Source organism: Hippichthys cyanospilos, chromosome 2 (assembly GCF_059441005.1).
Source record: "Hippichthys cyanospilos isolate Australia breed blue-spotted pipefish chromosome 2, RoL_Hcya_1.0, whole genome shotgun sequence".
Classification (NCBI taxonomy): domain Eukaryota; kingdom Metazoa; phylum Chordata; class Actinopteri; order Syngnathiformes; family Syngnathidae; genus Hippichthys; species Hippichthys cyanospilos.
Window position 1 is genome coordinate 14,331,789 of NC_142370.1, and position 19,774 is coordinate 14,351,562.

General features: G+C 45.2%; 1 protein-coding gene across 1 annotated transcript in view; it reads right to left on the reverse strand.

The window, feature by feature from the left end:
* nlgn4xa (neuroligin 4 X-linked a) overlaps nucleotides 1-19,774 on the reverse strand; it is a 65,873-nt gene that overhangs the window by 39,149 nt on the left and 6,950 nt on the right. The window contains exon 3 of the mRNA XM_088439378.1: nucleotides 16,224-16,901. Within this exon, the coding sequence (XP_088295504.1) occupies nucleotides 16,224-16,671 (448 nt within the window). The 5' untranslated portion in view covers nucleotides 16,672-16,901. The remainder of the gene's footprint in view (nucleotides 1-16,223; nucleotides 16,902-19,774) is intronic.

Sequence of the window (19,774 nt, forward strand, 5' to 3'; positions counted from 1 at the left end):
GTAAAAATGTGAATTGCATGATGAAAACTATTGTTAAAATTCTAACTGAACAAGAAAATGTCTTGGTTAATTTAGGACCCCAGTAGGACGTTTTGCAAAAACCAGCAGTTAGAAATGTGCATTGTAATCGTCACATGACCTAAACCCGAAAACAGGTGGGCTGCTTGTTACCTGAGCCTTGAGCACATGTGATGTCGTTTTTAGTCGACAGCAAATGGATATGTGTTTTTCAGGGTATTAATTCTATGTCAAAATTGTGTGTGAACTCAATAATTGATTTCCAGTTTTTCTTGTTTTTTTTGTGCATCTGGTGCTAGCATTTTAGTTCTTGTCTTGTCACCGTTGCAGGATAGGGGACATCCCTGCTATATGGCATTGGAACAGGTGGTACTAAATTGTTCTTAGGTGTGATTGGGCGTGTGAATGGTTGTTCTTCTCTGTGTGCCCTGCAATTGGCTGTCAACCAGTTCAGGTCGTCCCCCGCCCGGTGGCCGAAGTCGGCTGGGATAGGCACCAGCAAGCCTGCGACCCTTTTGAGGATAAGCGGCTCTAGAAAATGGATGGCTGGATCTCTCTTAGAGAGTTGAGCCATATCGCTTGTGTTTTCTGAAGTTATGCCGATTGGGAGTGAACTGTTGCTATAGGAATCTGTGAGTTTGGACAGAAGGAAGAAACCAGAAAAGGTCAAGTCTTGTCTTTAGTCAAGCTGAAGAAAAAATGTTATTGGAGGAGGCAACTGCTATACGTGCCAAGCATACAGTATGTTTTTTCAACAAGCCCAAACAAATGCCGGCAACCGATTTGCTCGCTACCTGTATATATCTCATTCATTTGACCTCACAATCATTTTTGTGCAACCCTTGAACAAAACATGAGCCCTTTCTGCTGAAAAGAAAGATAACGCACCTAAATGTGCGGTAGGGAGGTAAAGAGAATAAAAAAAATCTATGCATGTATTAGAAAACACACATTTAGGAACATATGATGATAGTCTACAATGATAGTATATGAACTATTAAACTAGGACATTACTGTCTAAACATGTTGATGTGATACATCATGGACGACAAGTTACAATATCATGGTGGAGCTAATTTTAGTCGAGGTCCACTCAAAAATGAAAAGATGAACTGTAATATTTTCAGAAAAACATCAAAGGCTTTCTATCCACAAGCGTGCTAGTATATGTCACATGAATGCACTGTAAACAATATTTATAGATACTGGGCAGACATCTGATTTAGAGTTCCTCTCTACAGTCATGACATCACTGTCTACACTCTTTTCAATGACGCGCAATACAAATGAGTCAAATCTTGAGAGAAGATGAAGAGACAGTATCCGACGATAAGGCGAGCAGAAGATCCCGGCGCCTCAGGCCATTGCGAGCACAGAGGAAAGAGGCCACTGCTCATTTTCATTACTTTCTTCGGCAACCGTATCTAGACATGTTTTTCAATCACCGACCTCAGCACACAAAAGAAGAGCTGAGGTTTCTGCACCAAGCGTGGCACCGACAGCAAGTGGTTGAGAAGCAGTGCAAAAACAAAATTCGTTTGTTGAGCATTTTTCCCTGCGGCAGGAGACGGTCCTTTCATAAACGGAAGTATGAAAACAGAAACATCGTCATTAGCAGAGAGAGGAGCTTGAAAAGATTCACAGAGGTAGTATGAACTGATGTTTACTTTCTGTTGACTACAAAGGCGAGGGGAGGATGCTTTTGGCTGGCAAACTAATGTCTTTTCGTCATTAGTAGGTGAAGAAGTTAATTATGTTATTAATGTTGGATTCAGAATCACCTTGATAGTCACTGCACAATACAAAAAAAAATGCTTGTTGAGTCAGTGCCAATAGAAACATATGATATCAACGGAAAATATAATACCTAAAACATGTACCGATATATAATCAAATAATACTTAAAAATACTTCAAACAGTTTGTTTTTTTTCTGAAATTGAATGCATCGTAGCAAAAAGTATATAGATGAAAAACATATGCTAGTTTGTCACATTGGGGGAGGGTTCCGAAACATGGAGGAGAAGAAATAAACAGTCCTTTAAAAGCAGTCATCAGTTTTGATTATGTTGTATCTCATTATTCGCAATGTGTTTGTCCTGAGTTTGAAGTTTTTCTCTTGCCAAAGCTAAGTTTGAGTGCTAGGAAAGACACGAACTTCGGTCAGTGTCGACAAAGGTCGCAAATGTTCGCCAGATAGCAGCCAAATGTTTGCCTGTACCGCTCTTGTCGCAAGGAAATTTGAACATTCGAAATGTGACGAACCCTGAGGCGATCAGAAGACCAGCTACCATTACAAACAGTCATTCATAGGTAGGTGTCCTGTTTGGGTTGATTTTGTTCTCGGGTTTTCTTCTTGTTCTTAAGTTCATGAACTTTCCACACGCGCCTGCCTTTCTCGTCTGCATTCACATTTGATTCCGTCCTTCACCTGCCTCCCGCGTCGTCCAGCTGTTTTGTTTTCTCCTTAGTTAGTGTGAGTGTATTTAAGTTCCGGTTTAGTTCCAGTTAGTTGTCGGGTCATTGCTCTTTCCTCGCTGTTATGCTGTCACCCTGCTTTGCCACGTGAATTCATTTTCATTCCTAGTTCTTGTCACGGGGGAGTACGGCGGTTGAGGAGGCCGGCATGGTTGCAGAGGAGGAGGACCCAAAAGCAGGGGAGCGTCGGGACAGGGGGTTGATTAAATCCATTTATTTATAAACGAACGGGAACAAAAGCGAGAAAAACAGGACGGCAAAAAACTCGAACTAAGGGCGCAGGCAGGCTGGCAAAACAGAAAGCAAAACACTATGGACAGGCTGGCAGGAAAACACGGAGCTGAGGGACTCGGGGCAAGACGGGACTACGAGACAATACGATAGAGACAATATGACATGACGTGACAGAGACAATGATCCGACACGGGCTGTAACAGACACTAGGCTTAAATACATTCACAAACTAATCAAACTAACACATGGCAGCTGGGCAGGGACAACAGGCAAAGGGAGCAGATTGGAGGACACGAGGCGCAGGTAACAGACAGGTGGACTAAATCAAAACTAACGCAGGCAGACGCGACAGGGGCAGAAACCGGAACTATAAACGTAAACAGAAACAGAACCCCTCAAAATAAACCCACAACCCAACAAACCATGACAGAACCCCCCTCTCAAGGGACGGATCCCAGACGTCCCAAAACAAACCGACAAGCAAACAAAACCGAGGCAGGGTGGGCGGAAGGGGGACCGGAGGAGGGCACAGGAGAAAAACAAAAACAGTCCAAAGGCACCCCTGGTGCCAAACGGGATGCACCCGAGGGGGAAAGTCCAGAGGACGACCCGGTCGCCAGAGCGAGTCAGGCGGGCGACCCGGTCGCCAGACGAAAGGTGCCCTGCGGGGCGAGTCAGGTGGGCGGCCCGGACGCCAGACAAGAGGCGCCCGGCGAGGCGAATCAGGCGGACGGCCAGGACGCCAGAGCAGATGTGCCCGGCGGGCCGAGTCAGGTGGGCGGCCCGGACGCCAGACAAGAGGCGCCCGGCGAGGCGAATCAGGCGGGCGGCCAGGACGCCAGAGCAGATGTGCCCGGCGGGCCGAGTCAGGCGGGCGACCTGGGCGCCCGATGGCGAACAGCAAGCCACCCCAGGTAGGCTTGTATCCCGGTTGCCCCTGAAGATCGGCAGGCGGGGCGTCAGGCGAGAGCGGAGACGTCAGCAGGGCGGCGTCAGGCGAGAGCGGAGACGTCGGCTGGACGCCATCAGGCGAGAGCGGAGGCGTCGGCTGGACGCAGTCAGGCCAGAGCGGAGGCGTCGGCTGGACGCAGTCAGGCCAGAGCGGAGGCGTCGGCTGGACGCAGTCAGGCCAGAGCGGAGGCGTCGGCTGGACGCAGTCAGGCCAGAGCGGAGGCGTCGGCTGGACGCAGTCAGGCCCGAGCGGAGGCGTCGGCTGGACGCCGTCAGGCCGGTGCGGAGGCGTCGGCTGGACGCCGTCAGGCCGGTGCGGAGGCGTCGGCTGGACGCCGTCAGGCCGGTGCGGAGGCGTCGGCTGGACGCCGTCAGGCCGGTGCGGAGGCGTCGGCTGGACGCCGTCAGGCAGGTGCGGAGGCGTCGGCTGGACGCCGTCAGGCAGGTGCGGAGGCGTCGGCTGGACGCCGTCAGGGAACAGCCACTGGGTGCAGACCACAGACACGAGTGAGAGCACAAGACTGACCTGGGACAGGGGCGACCACAGGGAACCGTCTGGCATCTCTGTCTGCGGCAATGGTGGCATGGCTGACAGCTCAGGCGACTGCGGCTGCCGCGCCGAGGCTGGCGGCTCAGGAGGCTGTGGCAGCGGCGCAGAGGCTGGCGGCTCAGGAGGCTGAGGCGCCGTGGCTGGTGGCTCAACAGGCTGAGGCTGCGGCACCGTGGCTGGCAGCACTGGGAACGGCAGGCTGGACAGAGACAGCCACTGGGGGCCAATCAGAAACGGCGGGGATGCCAGGAGACTGACTTGGGATGACTGAGGCAGACGGGCGACTGGCTTTGGAGTCAGACGGGCGACTGGCTTTGGAGTCAGACGGGCGACTGGCTTGGGAGTCAGACGGGCGACTGGCTTGGGAGTCAGACGGGCGACTGGCTTGGGAGTCAGACGGGCGACTGGCTTGGGAGGCAGACGGGCGACTGGCTTGGGAGGCAGACGGGCGACTGGCTTGGGAGGCAGACGGGCGACTGGCTTGGGAGGCAGACGGGCGACTGGCTTGGGAGGCAGACGGGCAGGGTTCACAGAGCCTGGGGTCCGGCTCGCAGGGTGCACAGAGGCCGGGGTCCGGCTCGCAGGGTGCACAGAGGCCGGGGTCCGGCTCGCAGGGTGCACAGAGGCCGGGGTCCGGCTCGCAGGGTGCACAGAGGCCGGGGTCCGGCTCGCAGGGTGCACAGAGGCCGGGGTCCGGCTCGCAGGGTGCACAGAGGCCGGGGTCCGGCTCGCAGGGTGCACAGAGGCCGGGGTCCGGCTCGCAGGGTGCACAGAGACCGGGGTCCGGCTCGCAGGGGTCACAGAGGCCGGGGTCCGGCTCGCAGGGGTCACAGAGGCCGGGGTCCGGCTCGCAGGGGTCACAGAGGCCGGGGTCCGGCTCGCAGGGGTCACAGAGGCCGGGGTCCGGCTCGCAGGGGTCACAGAGGCCGGGGTCCGGCTCGCAGGGGTCACAGAGGCCGGGGTCCGGCTCGCAGGGGTCACAGAGGCCGGGGTCCGGCTCGCAGGGGTCACAGAGGCCGGGGTCCGGCTCGCAGGGGTCACAGAGGCCGGGGTCCGGCTCGCAGGGGTCACAGAGGCCGGGAACCGGCTCGCAGGGGTCACAGAGGCCGGGGACCGGCTCGCAGGGTTCACAGAGGCCGGGGGCCGGCTCGCAGGGGTCACAGAGGCCGGGCGCCAGCTCGCAGGGGTCACAGAGGCCGGGCGCCGGCTCGCAGGGGTCACAGAGGCCGGGCGCCGGCTCGCAGGGTTCACAGAGGCCGGGGACCGGCTCGCAGGGTTCGCAGAGGCCGGGGACCGGCTCGCAGGGTTCGCAGAGACCGGGGACCGGCTCGCAGGGTTCGCAGAGGCCGGGCGCCGGCTCGCTGGGACAGGGGCGGTCTGCCGCCTTGGCGCTGGGACAGGGGCGGTCTGCCGCCTTGGCGCAGGGACAGGGGCGGGTAGCCGCCTTGGCGCAGGGACAGGTAGCCGCCTTGGCGCAGGGACAGGGGCGGGTGCCGCTTCAGCCCGCCGGCAGGAAGTTTGGGGAACAGAGACCAGTGGTACAGACGCGACAGGAGCTTGGGACAGGGTGCAAGAAGAGGGTGGTACAGGACAGGAGGAAGTAGGCAGGGCGCGGCAAGAGGGGGACACAGAGACAGGAGGGAACGGATCGGAAGGCTGAACAGATGGGTTCTGGTGGTCACTGGGGCGGTGGCCTTTTCGCGGGCCCCTCCACCGGCGGCCACGAAATGCCAACCGGGAGCCCACGAAAAGGTCACGGTGAAAGAGGGGCTCTGAATCGGAGTCTTCGGACGAACTGTAAAAGGACTGGCCGGACTGATAGTCAAAATCTGAATCAAAATCATAATCAGAGGTGCACGGGCTCGAATACGGAATATGATAAAAAGTGTCGAAGGAAGAGGGACGCGGGTAAACAAAATCCGGACCGGTACTGGAACGAAACGTGACGAAAGGAGGGCAATCCTCGATATCGGAAAAATCTGAGTCCAACGTACAGTAAGGTGCGCGAACAGGAGAGGAAGGGTGATCGGGTGTGCGGACAGAAGGTGAACTACGCAAATCAGAAAAATCGGAACTACAAAAAACGTGCGGGGACAGAATCGTGTCGTATGGGAGGTCGGAGGAACACGAGGGAAACGCGGAAGTAACAGACGCGGGGGGCGGATCAGAAGCGGGGACAGACGCGGACTCGGAGGGGAGAAACACGGAAGAAAAAACAAGAGGTCTCACACTGGGGGAACGGGGCTGACCGGCGGGCTGAGAACGGATGCGGGCGGGGCGGCGGCGTCGAGTCCGCCGACGCGGACTTCCCGCTGGGTCCTGTGCTGGTCGGATCATTCTGTCACGGGGGAGTACGGCGGTTGAGGAGGCCGGCATGGTTGCAGAGGAGGAGGACCCAAAAGCAGGGGAGCGTCGGGACAGGGGGTTGATTAAATCCATTTATTTATAAACGAACGGGAACAAAAGCGAGAAAAACAGGACGGCAAAAAACTCGAACTAAGGGCGCAGGCAGGCTGGCAAAACAGAAAGCAAAACACTATGGACAGGCTGGCAGGAAAACACGGAGCTGAGGGACTCGGGGCAAGACGGGACTACGAGACAATACGATAGAGACAATATGACATGACGTGACAGAGACAATGATCCGACACGGGCTGTAACAGACACTAGGCTTAAATACATTCACAAACTAATCAAACTAACACATGGCAGCTGGGCAGGGACAACAGGCAAAGGGAGCAGATTGGAGGACACGAGGCGCAGGTAACAGACAGGTGGACTAAATCAAAACTAACGCAGGCAGACGCGACAGGGGCAGAAACCGGAACTATAAACGTAAACAGAAACAGAACCCCTCAAAATAAACCCACAACCCAACAAACCATGACAGTTCTGTTGCGTTTCCGTTTTTGTTGTTCCTGCCTTGTTAAATTATCAAACCTTCTTTTTTCCTCAAGTTGCCTGCATGCTTTCCTTCCTCACCTCCACTTGCCATGCCCTGTCATTACAGTAAGGGTCTTTAAGATTCCAGTTGCCAGAAATCACAGTCCCCAATGAAGAGGTTGTTGGCCTAGGCCAAGTATAGTGCAGTATTGCCGTGGAGTCAATTCAAGTACTGTACTTTGTCAATTCAAGTGCCTCACAGATTGGCTCTATTTTTTTTTCTTTTTTGTCTTATGCGTTGTCTGATTTTCAGCTCCTCTTTCTGTGTCACTGTCCTCCAGGCCGTAAATGGGAAGAATCAGGAGAATTCCTGGTGAGACACTTCACTTTCACTCCACTTTGGGCTTCACTAAAAAAGAAAGAAGCTTTTTTTCAGTAGGTAGGTTAGTCTGACAGTGCAGTCAGTCTCTGCAGGGCAAGAGATCAGATGGAATGTACCATCAGGTGGTGCTATCCTCTTTCAAACTAACATCGGTAGAGTCTGTGAAGACTACTCCACAGATGTATTATGCAGACAGCCTTCATGTCCGGTATGGTATACTGGTTTTAGTGATTGACACATTAGCCACCAACATTCGCTTGATAAACCACAAACAGGCTCCTCAAATATTTAAAAATATCTATACAATTTAAAAATGGCAGTCGAAAGTTTATAAAAACGTTCAAATTCAAATGGACACAAACCTTCTAAGAGGCCAAGAATATTGAGTTTTCAACTTCTGAAAATGTTCAGCTGTGAAGTCAAAGTCATTGCAGGTCTTAAAGCATCATTCACATAAAAAAACTGAAAATGGGTCAGCTAAACGGTGTCTACTATGAAGAAGCATAATTGTAAAGTGTATTGTTTTAATTTATTTTTATCCATTTATTTATTATCCAACTAACCTTCAAATTGTCTTCACAATGTCAATTTAAGCATTATTCGATGATTCAGGATATCGAATCGGGGGTGATTCCAAACTCTGTACTTGTAATTGTACATACAGTATGTGCCATGCGACATGTTTTAAAACTGTAGGTTGTAGAGACTCAGGGGCCTATTTTGGTAGACTGGTGCACAATGTAAACACCCGCATATCTTCAGTTTCAAGTCTATTCTACCATGTTTGGGACGGTGCGTGCCGCATCACTTTTGGCATTCTGGAGCACGTATGGTGCCGCGCCCCTGATGCAATAAGATCGGTCACAGGAAGTTGACTGCACTTGGCATATAACAGCCGCATCCCAATGTCCGTGCCAGTACAAGTCCACTTTAGCTTTTTTGTCAATTTGGTAAAACGGCTATGTCCCACTGGGTGTTGCGGCGAACCCAGCAGGACTGACCCTGAGGGGCAAATTTGGTTCCCAAACAAAGGCTAGAGTTTACACTAAAAGGTGGTGCGTCACAGGTATTTTAACTGTAAATCAATGACAGCAAAAAAGCAAAATGTACCTTCCTACTGTGATAAGCCTTTCTGTATCACGGATCACAGGGATTTCCCACATAATCACGATATAAAGTATTTGTTGTCATTCTGTGCGACATGCTTGTATAATCACAGACGCACATCACTCAATTGTTTTCCTCTCCTCAGACACAGGCTCAATTTATTGTCCTAAATCCTTCATCTGATGACAGGCCGCAGGCTATAACATCAACATTATGCCCGGCCTGTGTCAGGTGCGTGAGTATTTCAATAAGTGAGACATTTCTATTGATGCTGATTTTGTTCTTCTTCCACTGACAGGCAATAAAACACGCACAGCTAAATGGGCCTTGGGTGTAACTCAGCTCTCATAAACGGACTTTGGCTATTGAAGCGGGTGTGTATTTAATGGATGCGAGATAAAAAATTAAATGAATAAAAAAGGTGACTGAATATGGACCCGTTGCGGATTAATATGTTTATTACTACAGAATGTTTAGCTTATTATGTAAATAGTCTGAATCACAATCAAAAGGTGTGGATTCAGCTTTAATTTCAACCATATGAAGGCATCACATAGAATAAGGTATGCACAAACTTTGCATGCAATACAGTTTCAGCAATGAGTCATATACAACAGTTTCAAAATGGTCACCTATTTTTACCTTTGTGAAAAGTTGTCTCGGAAATAATCGCACATACAAAAAGAAAAGCACTGTTTACATTCATTGTAATTTCATAAGATCGTGTAATTTTTTTGGGGAGGGGGACAAAAAATGTCATCTTCTGTAGGACCATTAAAATGAATGGAAATGCCATCATCCCGTTTCAGCTTCTCAAAAAACAGCAAACAATGCTAATTGTATTCTTCCATGACAAAAATAGCACTCTAAACTTACTTTATGTGTTTATGTAGAATGATAAAGAATGAATGGAAAAAAAAAGAATGGAAATGCCATCATCCCGTTTCAGCTTCTCAAAAAACAGCAAACAATGCTAATTGTATTGTTCCATGACAAAAATAGCACTCTAAACTTACTTTATGTGTTTATGTAGAATAATAAAGAATGAGGAGTTTTCGCCTCACTTAAGAGACTGACCGATGCACTGTACTCGCAATGTTTAAAGCTCCTCGGTATGACACTCAAATGACTTAACAAAGTATATGACTGACGACTCTTAGAATGTCTGTCTACATGTGTTGCTGCACAAGATATGTTACCATATCTGTTGCTTAAAGTCAACCCTATAGTTCATATTCATTCATATTCATATTACTCTGATACTAGCAAACCTGCGTTGGCTTTCAGTACACCTAAGATGCGATTTTAAGGCGTTGATAATGACTGATAAAATTTTAAAAGACTTAGCTGCTTCCTATCTCGTCGACTTAGTATGATCTGTCCTGACAACTTGGGCCACAAAATGCTGGATTGTTAATGACCCCGCAGGCTAAAAAGAAATCCGCCGGGCTTTTTCCATTCTCGCGCCAGTGCTCTGGAATGCCCTACCTATGGAAGTTCGCACAGCCATCTCAGTAGAAATCTTTAAATCCTGACTAAAAACATATTTCTATACTTTAGTTAATGGGTCTATTTGATGGCAGCTTTCTTCTTTTACTTCCTGCTTCTTTCTCGCAGTTTGGAGAGGGGGCTGGGTGGTGAAATACAAGTGCTGGTCCGCAAACTTGCGCTGATCGACTGATGCAAGTTTTGAGATGGACCACCTACGCTACGGCGCTTTTGTTGGACTGGCTCACAGAGCCAGACTGTGTGGAGGATCTTACCTAATGGCATCACGTGGCCTAATGGCATCGACTGCTTAATATGGCACAATGTGTTATTTTTGGCACTTGGCATTTAATGCAACCTGTTGAGCCTGAAAGGGGGCCCCTCCCACATTGGCTCCTTTTTCAAGGTTTCTTATTTTCCCAGATGGGGTTTTTGAGTTTTCCCATTACTCTTCTGAGAGCTTTGTTAAGGGATTGCCGTTTTGTGTTTGTAAAGTTCTGTGTGATCCTAGCTGTTTTTTCACCTGTTAAACCCTTAGAGACTGTGGTGATTCAGGCCTTTAAAAATACACTTGACTTGACTAAAGTGCTATAACACTGCAACAGAGATACTATTCGTTATATTTTGATTTGTGTTGTCAGTATTGACGTCATCGCATTATAACATAGTGGAAGTCACCATGAAGTCCGAAGCAGACTTCGAGGCTACGTTTATACGGCTCACGATTTTTATTTTTTATTTTTTTTGTGAAAGGAGATTTTTTTCATGAGGTCGTTCACATTTCCAAATAAATTTGATCTCTATGCGACCTGTGGTTGAACGCTAAACCTATTCTGCTTTCGCACGTTAGTTAGTGTTTACAGAAGTACTGCAATGGAAGGATGAATGGAGTAGTTGGCGATGTTCAAATGGCTGCCATACCTGAGCCGGGATATTTTCCATCTGTTACATTTAAAGAGGAAATTTAGGAAGGGGAAGGGGAGGATTTGGCCATGGTCATTTATGCGCTGCCAGCAGCGTCTCGCTTGCCTGGCGTTAAAAGAACAGATACAGGTCACATGGGCGCAAAAAAAAAAAAAGGATTCTTTCGACACATAACAGCATACTGCCAAGTTTCCTGCATGCCTGGATCTGCACACTGACTAGGCAGCACTTCAATCACTGTTCATGCAATTATCGAGGAGCATGTACTTTATGTCAATAATTGTTCATAGTGGCAGTAATTACTGCTACAACAGCAGCGCAGAAACATCACTTGAACATACTAACTCACAGAGTCTACAAGGACATAAGTTTTTTTAACAAACTGTGTGTTTGTTGATCGAAATGAAAAACACCAAAACTTTCAAATTCAAAACAACACACACACACATATATATATATATATATATATATATATATATATATATATATATATATATATATATATATATACATATCTTAAGAAATGTCAGTGCATTTTCTGGCCACCTTGCCCACCTTCCTACTGAGAATGACCTTCAACTAAAATGCTTTAAATCGCTCCCCACACAATACTACCCGTGCAATCAGCGTTACAATCATGCAGTGGATGATGGGTTGGAAAATTATGGTGTTATATTTGTGCCACAATTGCGAGCGCGCGCGCAAAAAAAAAATAAGCGCAGAAAAATAAAACTGTGCGAGCGAAAAAAATATTTCGAGCGCAGAAAAAACACTATTGAAAAGAAGTTCCTGGCTCAAAATTCCTTTTGGTTCGCGCTCGATAGCCCTCTCTCGCTCTCGACTTGGGTGGGAGGAGGTGGGCTTATATCATTACAATACAAAAACTAATAAGGTAGTTCTGTTAAATAATACGATACAGCAATAAGAATAATAGTAAAAGTAATGCCCATACATCGTTTCCAAAGAAGTCTACCTTCTCCCGCCCAAGTCTGTGTTGACGCACTCTCGTTTGCTCGTTCCGGGTGAACACAACAAGCAATCTCATTGGATACCAAGCTGTCAATCAATGTGCTTTTACAAGCTCTGATTGGCTATCTTTGTGGCACAAACGTAACGCGTGATCAGAACTGATCGCACGCAGAGGACGACTCGAGCGAGCGAGCGCTCGATGTTGAGCAAACGCGATGTTGAGTGAGATAGGGAGGAATATCGTGAGCGAGAGCAAGATGTTGAGCGAGAGCGGGCCATCGCAAGCGAGCAAAAAGGAATTTTGAGCGAGCAACCTCTTTTCAATAGTTTTTTCCTTACGCTCAAAATCTGTTTTTGCTCGCTCAGTTTTAATTTCTGCACTCCAAAAATCTTTTTGCACGCTCGCAATTGTGGCACAAATATAACGCCATAGAAAATCTGCATTTTCTTTTTGCTCATTCAGGAACAAAAACAGGTCATTACTTGCATGGTGTTTTCAACAAGTTACTCAACAAGAAGAAGTAAGAAGCCTTTATTTTGCTGGGCAAAGAGATAAAAGAAAAATACCTTGATCACTCCGTTACAGTTCAAATCTGCAGCGTTTCTGTGATAGTTCACTCCTAGTTTTGAGGAAAAACATAAAAGTATGAAAAAAATCCAAGAAGACGTGTCATTTTTAAAAATGATGTAGCTGTGATTTTATTTGAATGTTCAGGTACATTTGTAACACTCCACACACAAATTGTGTTTTGGTTTACCCAGCCGTGCATGGAGAGAGCAAATGCTGATTAAAGGGGGGAAAAAACAGTCTCATTTCTTTTTCCTTTGCTTTGTTAAATGCAAATTTACGATGAGAAAACAAGTTTTTCACCATTCTTGTTTGATAAAATAGTTGCAACTGTCATGGCTCCACACCAAGCCAGCAAATTGATTGCCTTGACGGAAAGTGTCCATTTTAACATGGGCAGCATTAATACAACTTTAACAGAAATTGGTATTTTAAATTTCTAGGAAGGTTTTTATCCATCTCCAGTATGCAAAAGTCTGATATGGCACCTCTTGATCTATAAAATAATTCAACATAATTAAACAATCAGCGGCTGGGGTTGACTGGACCACTGCTTGGATCTTAATTGTTCGGCATAGATTTTCTCCTGCTCCCGCTATTTGAAATAGTTTTGTCAGTTTGATAGATCTGAACTCATTTAAGGTCCAGCAATAGGACTTAAATAACAATACCAACAGTCACCAGACATACTGAAAAGCTACCCTTGTTTAGTTAGTTAGTAGTAGTGGTTCACTTGTCACAAGATGGTCATGAATAGGAATGACAACTTGTTTTTTGTAAAAGGAATTTTAAAAAATGCACCTACTGACTTTTTTTTTAACAAACCCATATCTATAAGTGATGGTGTTCTAAAAAGAAAAACTGGTGCAATAGCACAACTGAATTTCATATAGAGAGGTCCACTGGGAATCCTGCAGGATTTTGTCTGTTCCCCTTACAATTCAAGAAGGTTGTTTGTATTGATTGAAGGAAAAGTTAGCTTCAACACATGGGGAAAAATGATCTGGATTCAGGAAATTAATTTGAAGAAATCTCAAGTAAAATTGTGGTTTTTAAGTGGCAGGCCTAAACAAAATTATATGTGTATAATGAAAATGTATATATACTGTATACATTCACACACAGTTGCTTGCCGGTGGCATTTTTGTTCTGGGTACTTTCAGAGTAGATTATGTATGAGTGAAATTTATCTTACACTGTATGCATGCGTTACGGGTTAGGGGTTAGGGTTAGGGTTAGTTTTTAATCGTAATAATAAAAGTTAGTTTTTAATACTGATTAATTGTGTCCACCTCTTCTTGAATGCCACACGTTGGCCTACTTTCACATGTGAACAGAAATACATCTGTAAATACTGTACATCATTAAAAGGCAAAATATGCAGAGGGAAGGGAGTGCTCGGGAGGGAAAAGGTCTCCTAACAATCATCTGTGAATCTGCAACGTCGTTTCTGGTTACACACCCTGCAGTGTGGATCCAGCCATAGTTACTGTATATCACTTTTTAAACGTTCTATTGTGACATGATGGTGGCATTGAGAGGTCAATTAACTCACTAAATACATATTGAAGGCCCAGGTCCGAAACTCGCCAACCACCTCTTTCCAAAACACAGCAAATGTAAAGACAATGAATATGGTTTGAATATAGAACCATGTCTTTTCATCTTTTTTTTTCCAATGTATGACTGCTTGGGCCTGACATGACAAAGGGGGTATAGGATGGCACAAGGAAGAGTGAGGTTGGATGGGAGGATTTTCTTTTTCTAAAATGTCATGTTCTGTGTTAGAAATTTTGTTTCTTTTGCAGGATTATAGATGCTATTCAAATCAATAATTGATTGATTGTTTGATTGACTGATACATCATGAGATATTAAAGCAGCCGCAAACAGCTGGTTTGCTCTTACCGTGTCGATGCATCCATCCATCATCCATACTACTTCACCTCACGAGACTTGCAGCTGATTAAGATTACTCGAGCAGCATGAATAACGGGGCCAAAACCAGGCGTTTACCGACATTAAATTGCAAAACGGCATCGATATACCACTCTCACCAGCTTGTGGTCCTTCTATCCAATCAGTCCCCGGAGGAACCAAATATTCATAATACTAATTGTCCGGCTGCGTGCTCCCAAACAGACATTTTGGCCACCTCAGGATTTCTACAGTAAAACATTGTGTCTAATAGATAAAATGTTGCTGTTTACTTGGCTGAGTCAGTGCAAAATCTCTCCTCCTCAGCTCCTGACCCAAAACAAAACTGAAAGACGTGGATAAAGTCGACGTGCATTTTCTCTTGCTCAGGCCATGCGGGGGGTTGCGAATTGCTCCTGTCTCCCTCCTGTCGTCATAAGTGAACTTCAAGATGTTTTTATTTGCACGGGTGGGGCTGGTGTGAAAGCACAGAAAAAGGAAGGGATGCATAGAAACGCATCAATGTAAGGAAAATAATACTTTGGAACATGGTTAAAAGTTCCAAAAAAGATGACTTTTCATGTTACGGCCCCTTTAAATAATGAAAATAATTGCAGACAGTGGCCTGCAAAGTAACGCTGAAGGTACCCTCATTTAAAGGGGAAAGAGTGAATCCAAGTCAATTAAATGGTCAATATTTGTATTATTGTTTTGCACATGAGTCATTTGAAATGGAATCAGATAGCTAGAGGCACATAATCAGAAAGGCACTTTAAAACAGCATTATGAATCAAGTGTAAAAGATTAAGTCCATACATGCTTTGCGTTTACTTTTTTTTTTTTTTTTAATTTGCCTTTTGACAGGCTGTGACAGCAGTTGTATTAGCATGGTCACTGCACTAGCGCAAAAATAGATTTTTGCTTTCAAATCCTCACTCAAATAAACAATGTATGTCAGTCAATCAGTCATTCCATTTGAAATGTGGCAAAATTTCCTTCTACCATGGTTCTTTATTCACAGGCTATTACAAAGGCCAAATCGCAGGGTGGACTGGGTGTAAATATAAGATGACAGGAAGTGATGGGCGCACTTATTGGATATTGGAATGGGCCTGTCTCTCCCTGCTGAGCTCAAAACGATAGATTTGACTATCTCTCACTACAACATCAACAGTAATAATCCAGTTAATGAAATAATGTATATGTATTTTTTCTACGTTCAACTCGTCTCAGGCCCTGTTAGAAGTAGCAGCTCCCCGACTTCCACCCACAGGTTATGTGGTGCAAAGGTACTGTATGCCAACGAAGGTGACTGAATTATCCCAACAAAGCAACTATTAATCCAGGGTTATGGATGAGAAAAATGTTCCTCAGGTAAAAGTGGATAACACGATTGGGGTGTAGTCGCTTCTGGAAAAGTTGGTAAATTAGTCTATAAATCTTTTAACCAATGCCAAACATTGTTAAATTCATGGGAATGGGCAAAGAGGGAATTCAGCCCAGTATTTATGTGTCCGTAGCAGCCTACTGTTCCTGCCAATCGTTTTATGAGATGTAGCTTTAAAAACTGGCTCTTATTGTATCGATTTAATTCTAATTCAAGATAAATCCATCAAACACTTCAGGTCACAACTGGCTCCTGTTCAACATAGTGGGTGAAAAAGATTCGCTACTTTTGCCCAGTAATGTTCAATTCATACATGCAAGCATAGAAGAAGCATCCGCCTCGAAAATAAAAAAAAAATCTCAGACCTACCGTCCTCAGTGGGGACATAGACGTTGAGGTAAAGGCAGTCTTCACTCTGCTCTTGCACATAGTTTACCAGTGTATCCAAGTTAGCCGTGAACCACACAGGGAGCATATCGTTGTGTAGAAAGCGATCCTCCAAAAATTGAGGACAAACAGAAGCAAACTGAGTAGCGTTCCTGATGCCCGGCCAGGACTGCGGGGGCTCAGGTGCCTGAAACCGCCGTTCCCCTGTTGGGGCCGATGCATATGGGATCCCCAAATACTGTTCCACCGGTCCAAGGATTTCATTGGGTAATGTGATTTTCACTCCGCGCAGCTTTCCGTAGTTGGTGGTCACCACAGGGTAATGCTGACCCTGGATTGCGGCGGTTGGACGGACGGACATGAATCCCATCCAGAGCAGCAGTAAAGCCGTGGTGGAACACATCCATGAGAGAACTCTGCGAGCAGACATGCTCCTTCTGTGGCGAGCCAAGCTTGTAGTGGTTAAAGTCCACCCTCAGGTTCCTCGACACTCCTTTGTCTCCTTATCCTCTTCAGGCTATAAGCTGCAAGACAGAGGTGGCGTCCTGGCAAAACGACTGGGCTGTTTTGGCATTCTCCATCCTGAGTGGCCCAGGTTTGAACATCCACAAGAGAAGACGATCTTGGATGTGATTGCCTCAGTTCCAGTTTGTTAGGAGCCTAAAACAGGAAGGGAGTGACATCAGTTGTAGTTGTAAACATGCCCAAGCCCCTGTTACAGAGAGTTGCAAATGTTGACAAAGATATCAAACTTTCAGTTTCGTCAGTGTTCAGTGTTTGTAACTACCGTACATTTTTAACTATAACTTGCTTCTTTTTTCTCACGCTTTGAACCCTGTGGCTTATAGTCCAGTTTGGCTTGTCTGCCTTTTTTTTTTTTTTTTTTTTTTACTGGCCTCCAGGGTGCAATCCCCCGGTAAAGAAAGGGAGACCGAGGAAGACTGTCAAAGTATTGAGTTTAAGTTTGAACTGCTATTTTACTCACCGCTAGGGGGCACTCTCCACTTGTAAATTCAATCAGGTTACTGTTATGTTGGTATGGTATTCTAACACAATTGCTCTTATTTCTAAACGTGCAAGTATGTTGAAACTGTAAAGAAGGTGTGTTGGTGCTGATCTTATTTCTAAACAAGCAGGCATGTTCATTCTGTGTTGAAGGATGTTGCTATAACCAGACAAATGTAAGTAAAAAAAAAAAAAGTTTTAAATAAAAACAGCAATTTGAAAAAGTCTGTGTCTTTCAGTAAATATCTGATGTTAAATCTTGCAGCTTATAGTTCGGTGCCGAACAGCAACTTTCTTTATTTTGAGTCACATTTTGTCTATTGAAATGTAGAGCCAAAAATAGGTGACAAAGAGAATACGCCATCATAACATCAACAAAATGAATTTAATATGCACTGGGATTGGCAACATTCACAGCTCAGAGGAATATGACCAAAAAGGTTAAGAAACAGCATCTGGCAGATTGATTTCATGCTCTTCCAATCGTAGACAGAAGTTATGCACAACCTATGTATCCACTTTTTGTGAAGGTTTTTTTCAAGTCTTATGCCAAAAGAGTTTTTTTTTTTTTTTCCAGTGTGAACTATGCGTATGTGGTGGTTCAATAAAGCTTGTACTACGTGATACTTGAGATCTGATGCCAGCAGCGCTCACTGAAAAATGTGATAAAAAGGGACAAATAATGACAATATTTCCATTAGCAAATACGCCATCTTAACAAAGAAAAATGAATACTTGCTTGCTACACAAACTTAAACACATACACATACACCGAAGACAATTGATATTTTCCGAGGGCCCTATCAAGCAGATTCAACTTTTTTGAGTCAGATATGAAAAATCAATTGTGCGAAAGGTAATTCTGTACTCTACAAGCATATACTGGATATGCCTATAGTTAAGTGTGGAAAGTTTAAAATAGCACAATATGAACCCTTGAACTTCTTAAGATTCAAGAGTTTTTATTGTCATATGTAGAGTACTGTATTATTATTCCACACAATGAAATGAAATGATTTGTAAATGAGTAAAGTATCACTCTAAATCCTCTTCTGATAAATGACAGATGGTTCTGTAGAGATATGAAAAACAATGAATCCACTTTTTATGAATTTTTAAGTGGCGTGCTTTTATTTATTTATTTTTTCCAACATTGGCCTTTGTTCAAGGAAGTTAGGAATATACCGTTTTAATAGGTATTACTCAACGTCCGTATTGCTAACTGTAAAACGTGTTAAAAATGACATGAAAAACATTTGACGAAGCTTGCTTTCCTTGCTTCCTTCCTCCGCAGACAATTGCTCACACACACACACACACACACACACACACACACACACACACACACACACACACACACACACACACCAAATAACATTGGCTACTTAATAAAAATGCCGAAACAGGTGGTCTTCAAGGTCAGTGCCGGACATTGCATAAATAGGCAGGACATCCTACTTAACGTCCGACTTCATTGAAGCACAAGCCAGTACTTTTTCAAACTTGATTGGACTCTGATTATATTGCCTAGAACAGAACCCAACATAAACAGCCATTCAGCTGGGTGAGTCATCCTGGATGTGACATCAGATCGGATCACATCAGTCACCACAAGCATTCAAACTTAATCCAAACAATTACTTTGTGTCCGCAAAAAGTGGCACGATGCCTTTCCAAAGAATCCCAGAAGCCTCCCCCTTCAGTCCTAAAAAAATGCAGCTGGTCTATTTTTGACAGACGCTTGGTCTGTCTGTACAGGGCATACTAAGTGTGCGTCTGTGGGTTAAAGAATCTGGGGTATTTCTTTTTTTTTTTTCAATTTAAACCCTGCAGACCATTAATGGGCAGACAAAACGCGCCGCTTCTGAAAGCCTCCCGGTGGGATTTAAAGCTGTGTGCAGGCAAGAACAAAGCCACAGCATCATCAGGGTCCAAAGGGTTCAACATGCTTGAATTCAAGTTTGCTGTAATATGATGTCTCATTGTCTTGAAGCTTCTGTGGATACCTCGGTCTCCTAATGATTCTTAGCCCAAGTTCCATTCCATTGCATTGGCTAAGACGTTTTGATTATATTGGGTCTTGTTGTAAAACTATCCCGTTATAATCATTATCCTAATTCGGTATCCTTTTTTGTTTTTTTAATCCTTTTAGTCTATCAATAGGCTACCAAACTCTGAATCAACCACTGAAATTATAGTAGAATTATAAAATGTAGATACCAAAAAGGATTTTAAGGCTGGTCCAGGATTGTAGTATGAAATAAAAAGTCATATCAACGATCAAATAAAACAAGGTGCCATTACAATAAAATGTTCAATGTGCCCCATTAGTCTGAACACGACATTTTGATTCATATTGCTTTTGTGGAAAATGATTTAAGCAGCGAAATCTACCTGTTTTTATCCATCTCAATGGGCTGCCAATTTACCACTAGCTGTTGGCTCAAAATTAAATCACATTTGTTCAGGGCTCAGATAATGACCAATAACAAATGCTTATTTTTTGGAACTGCAAAAAAAAAAAAAAA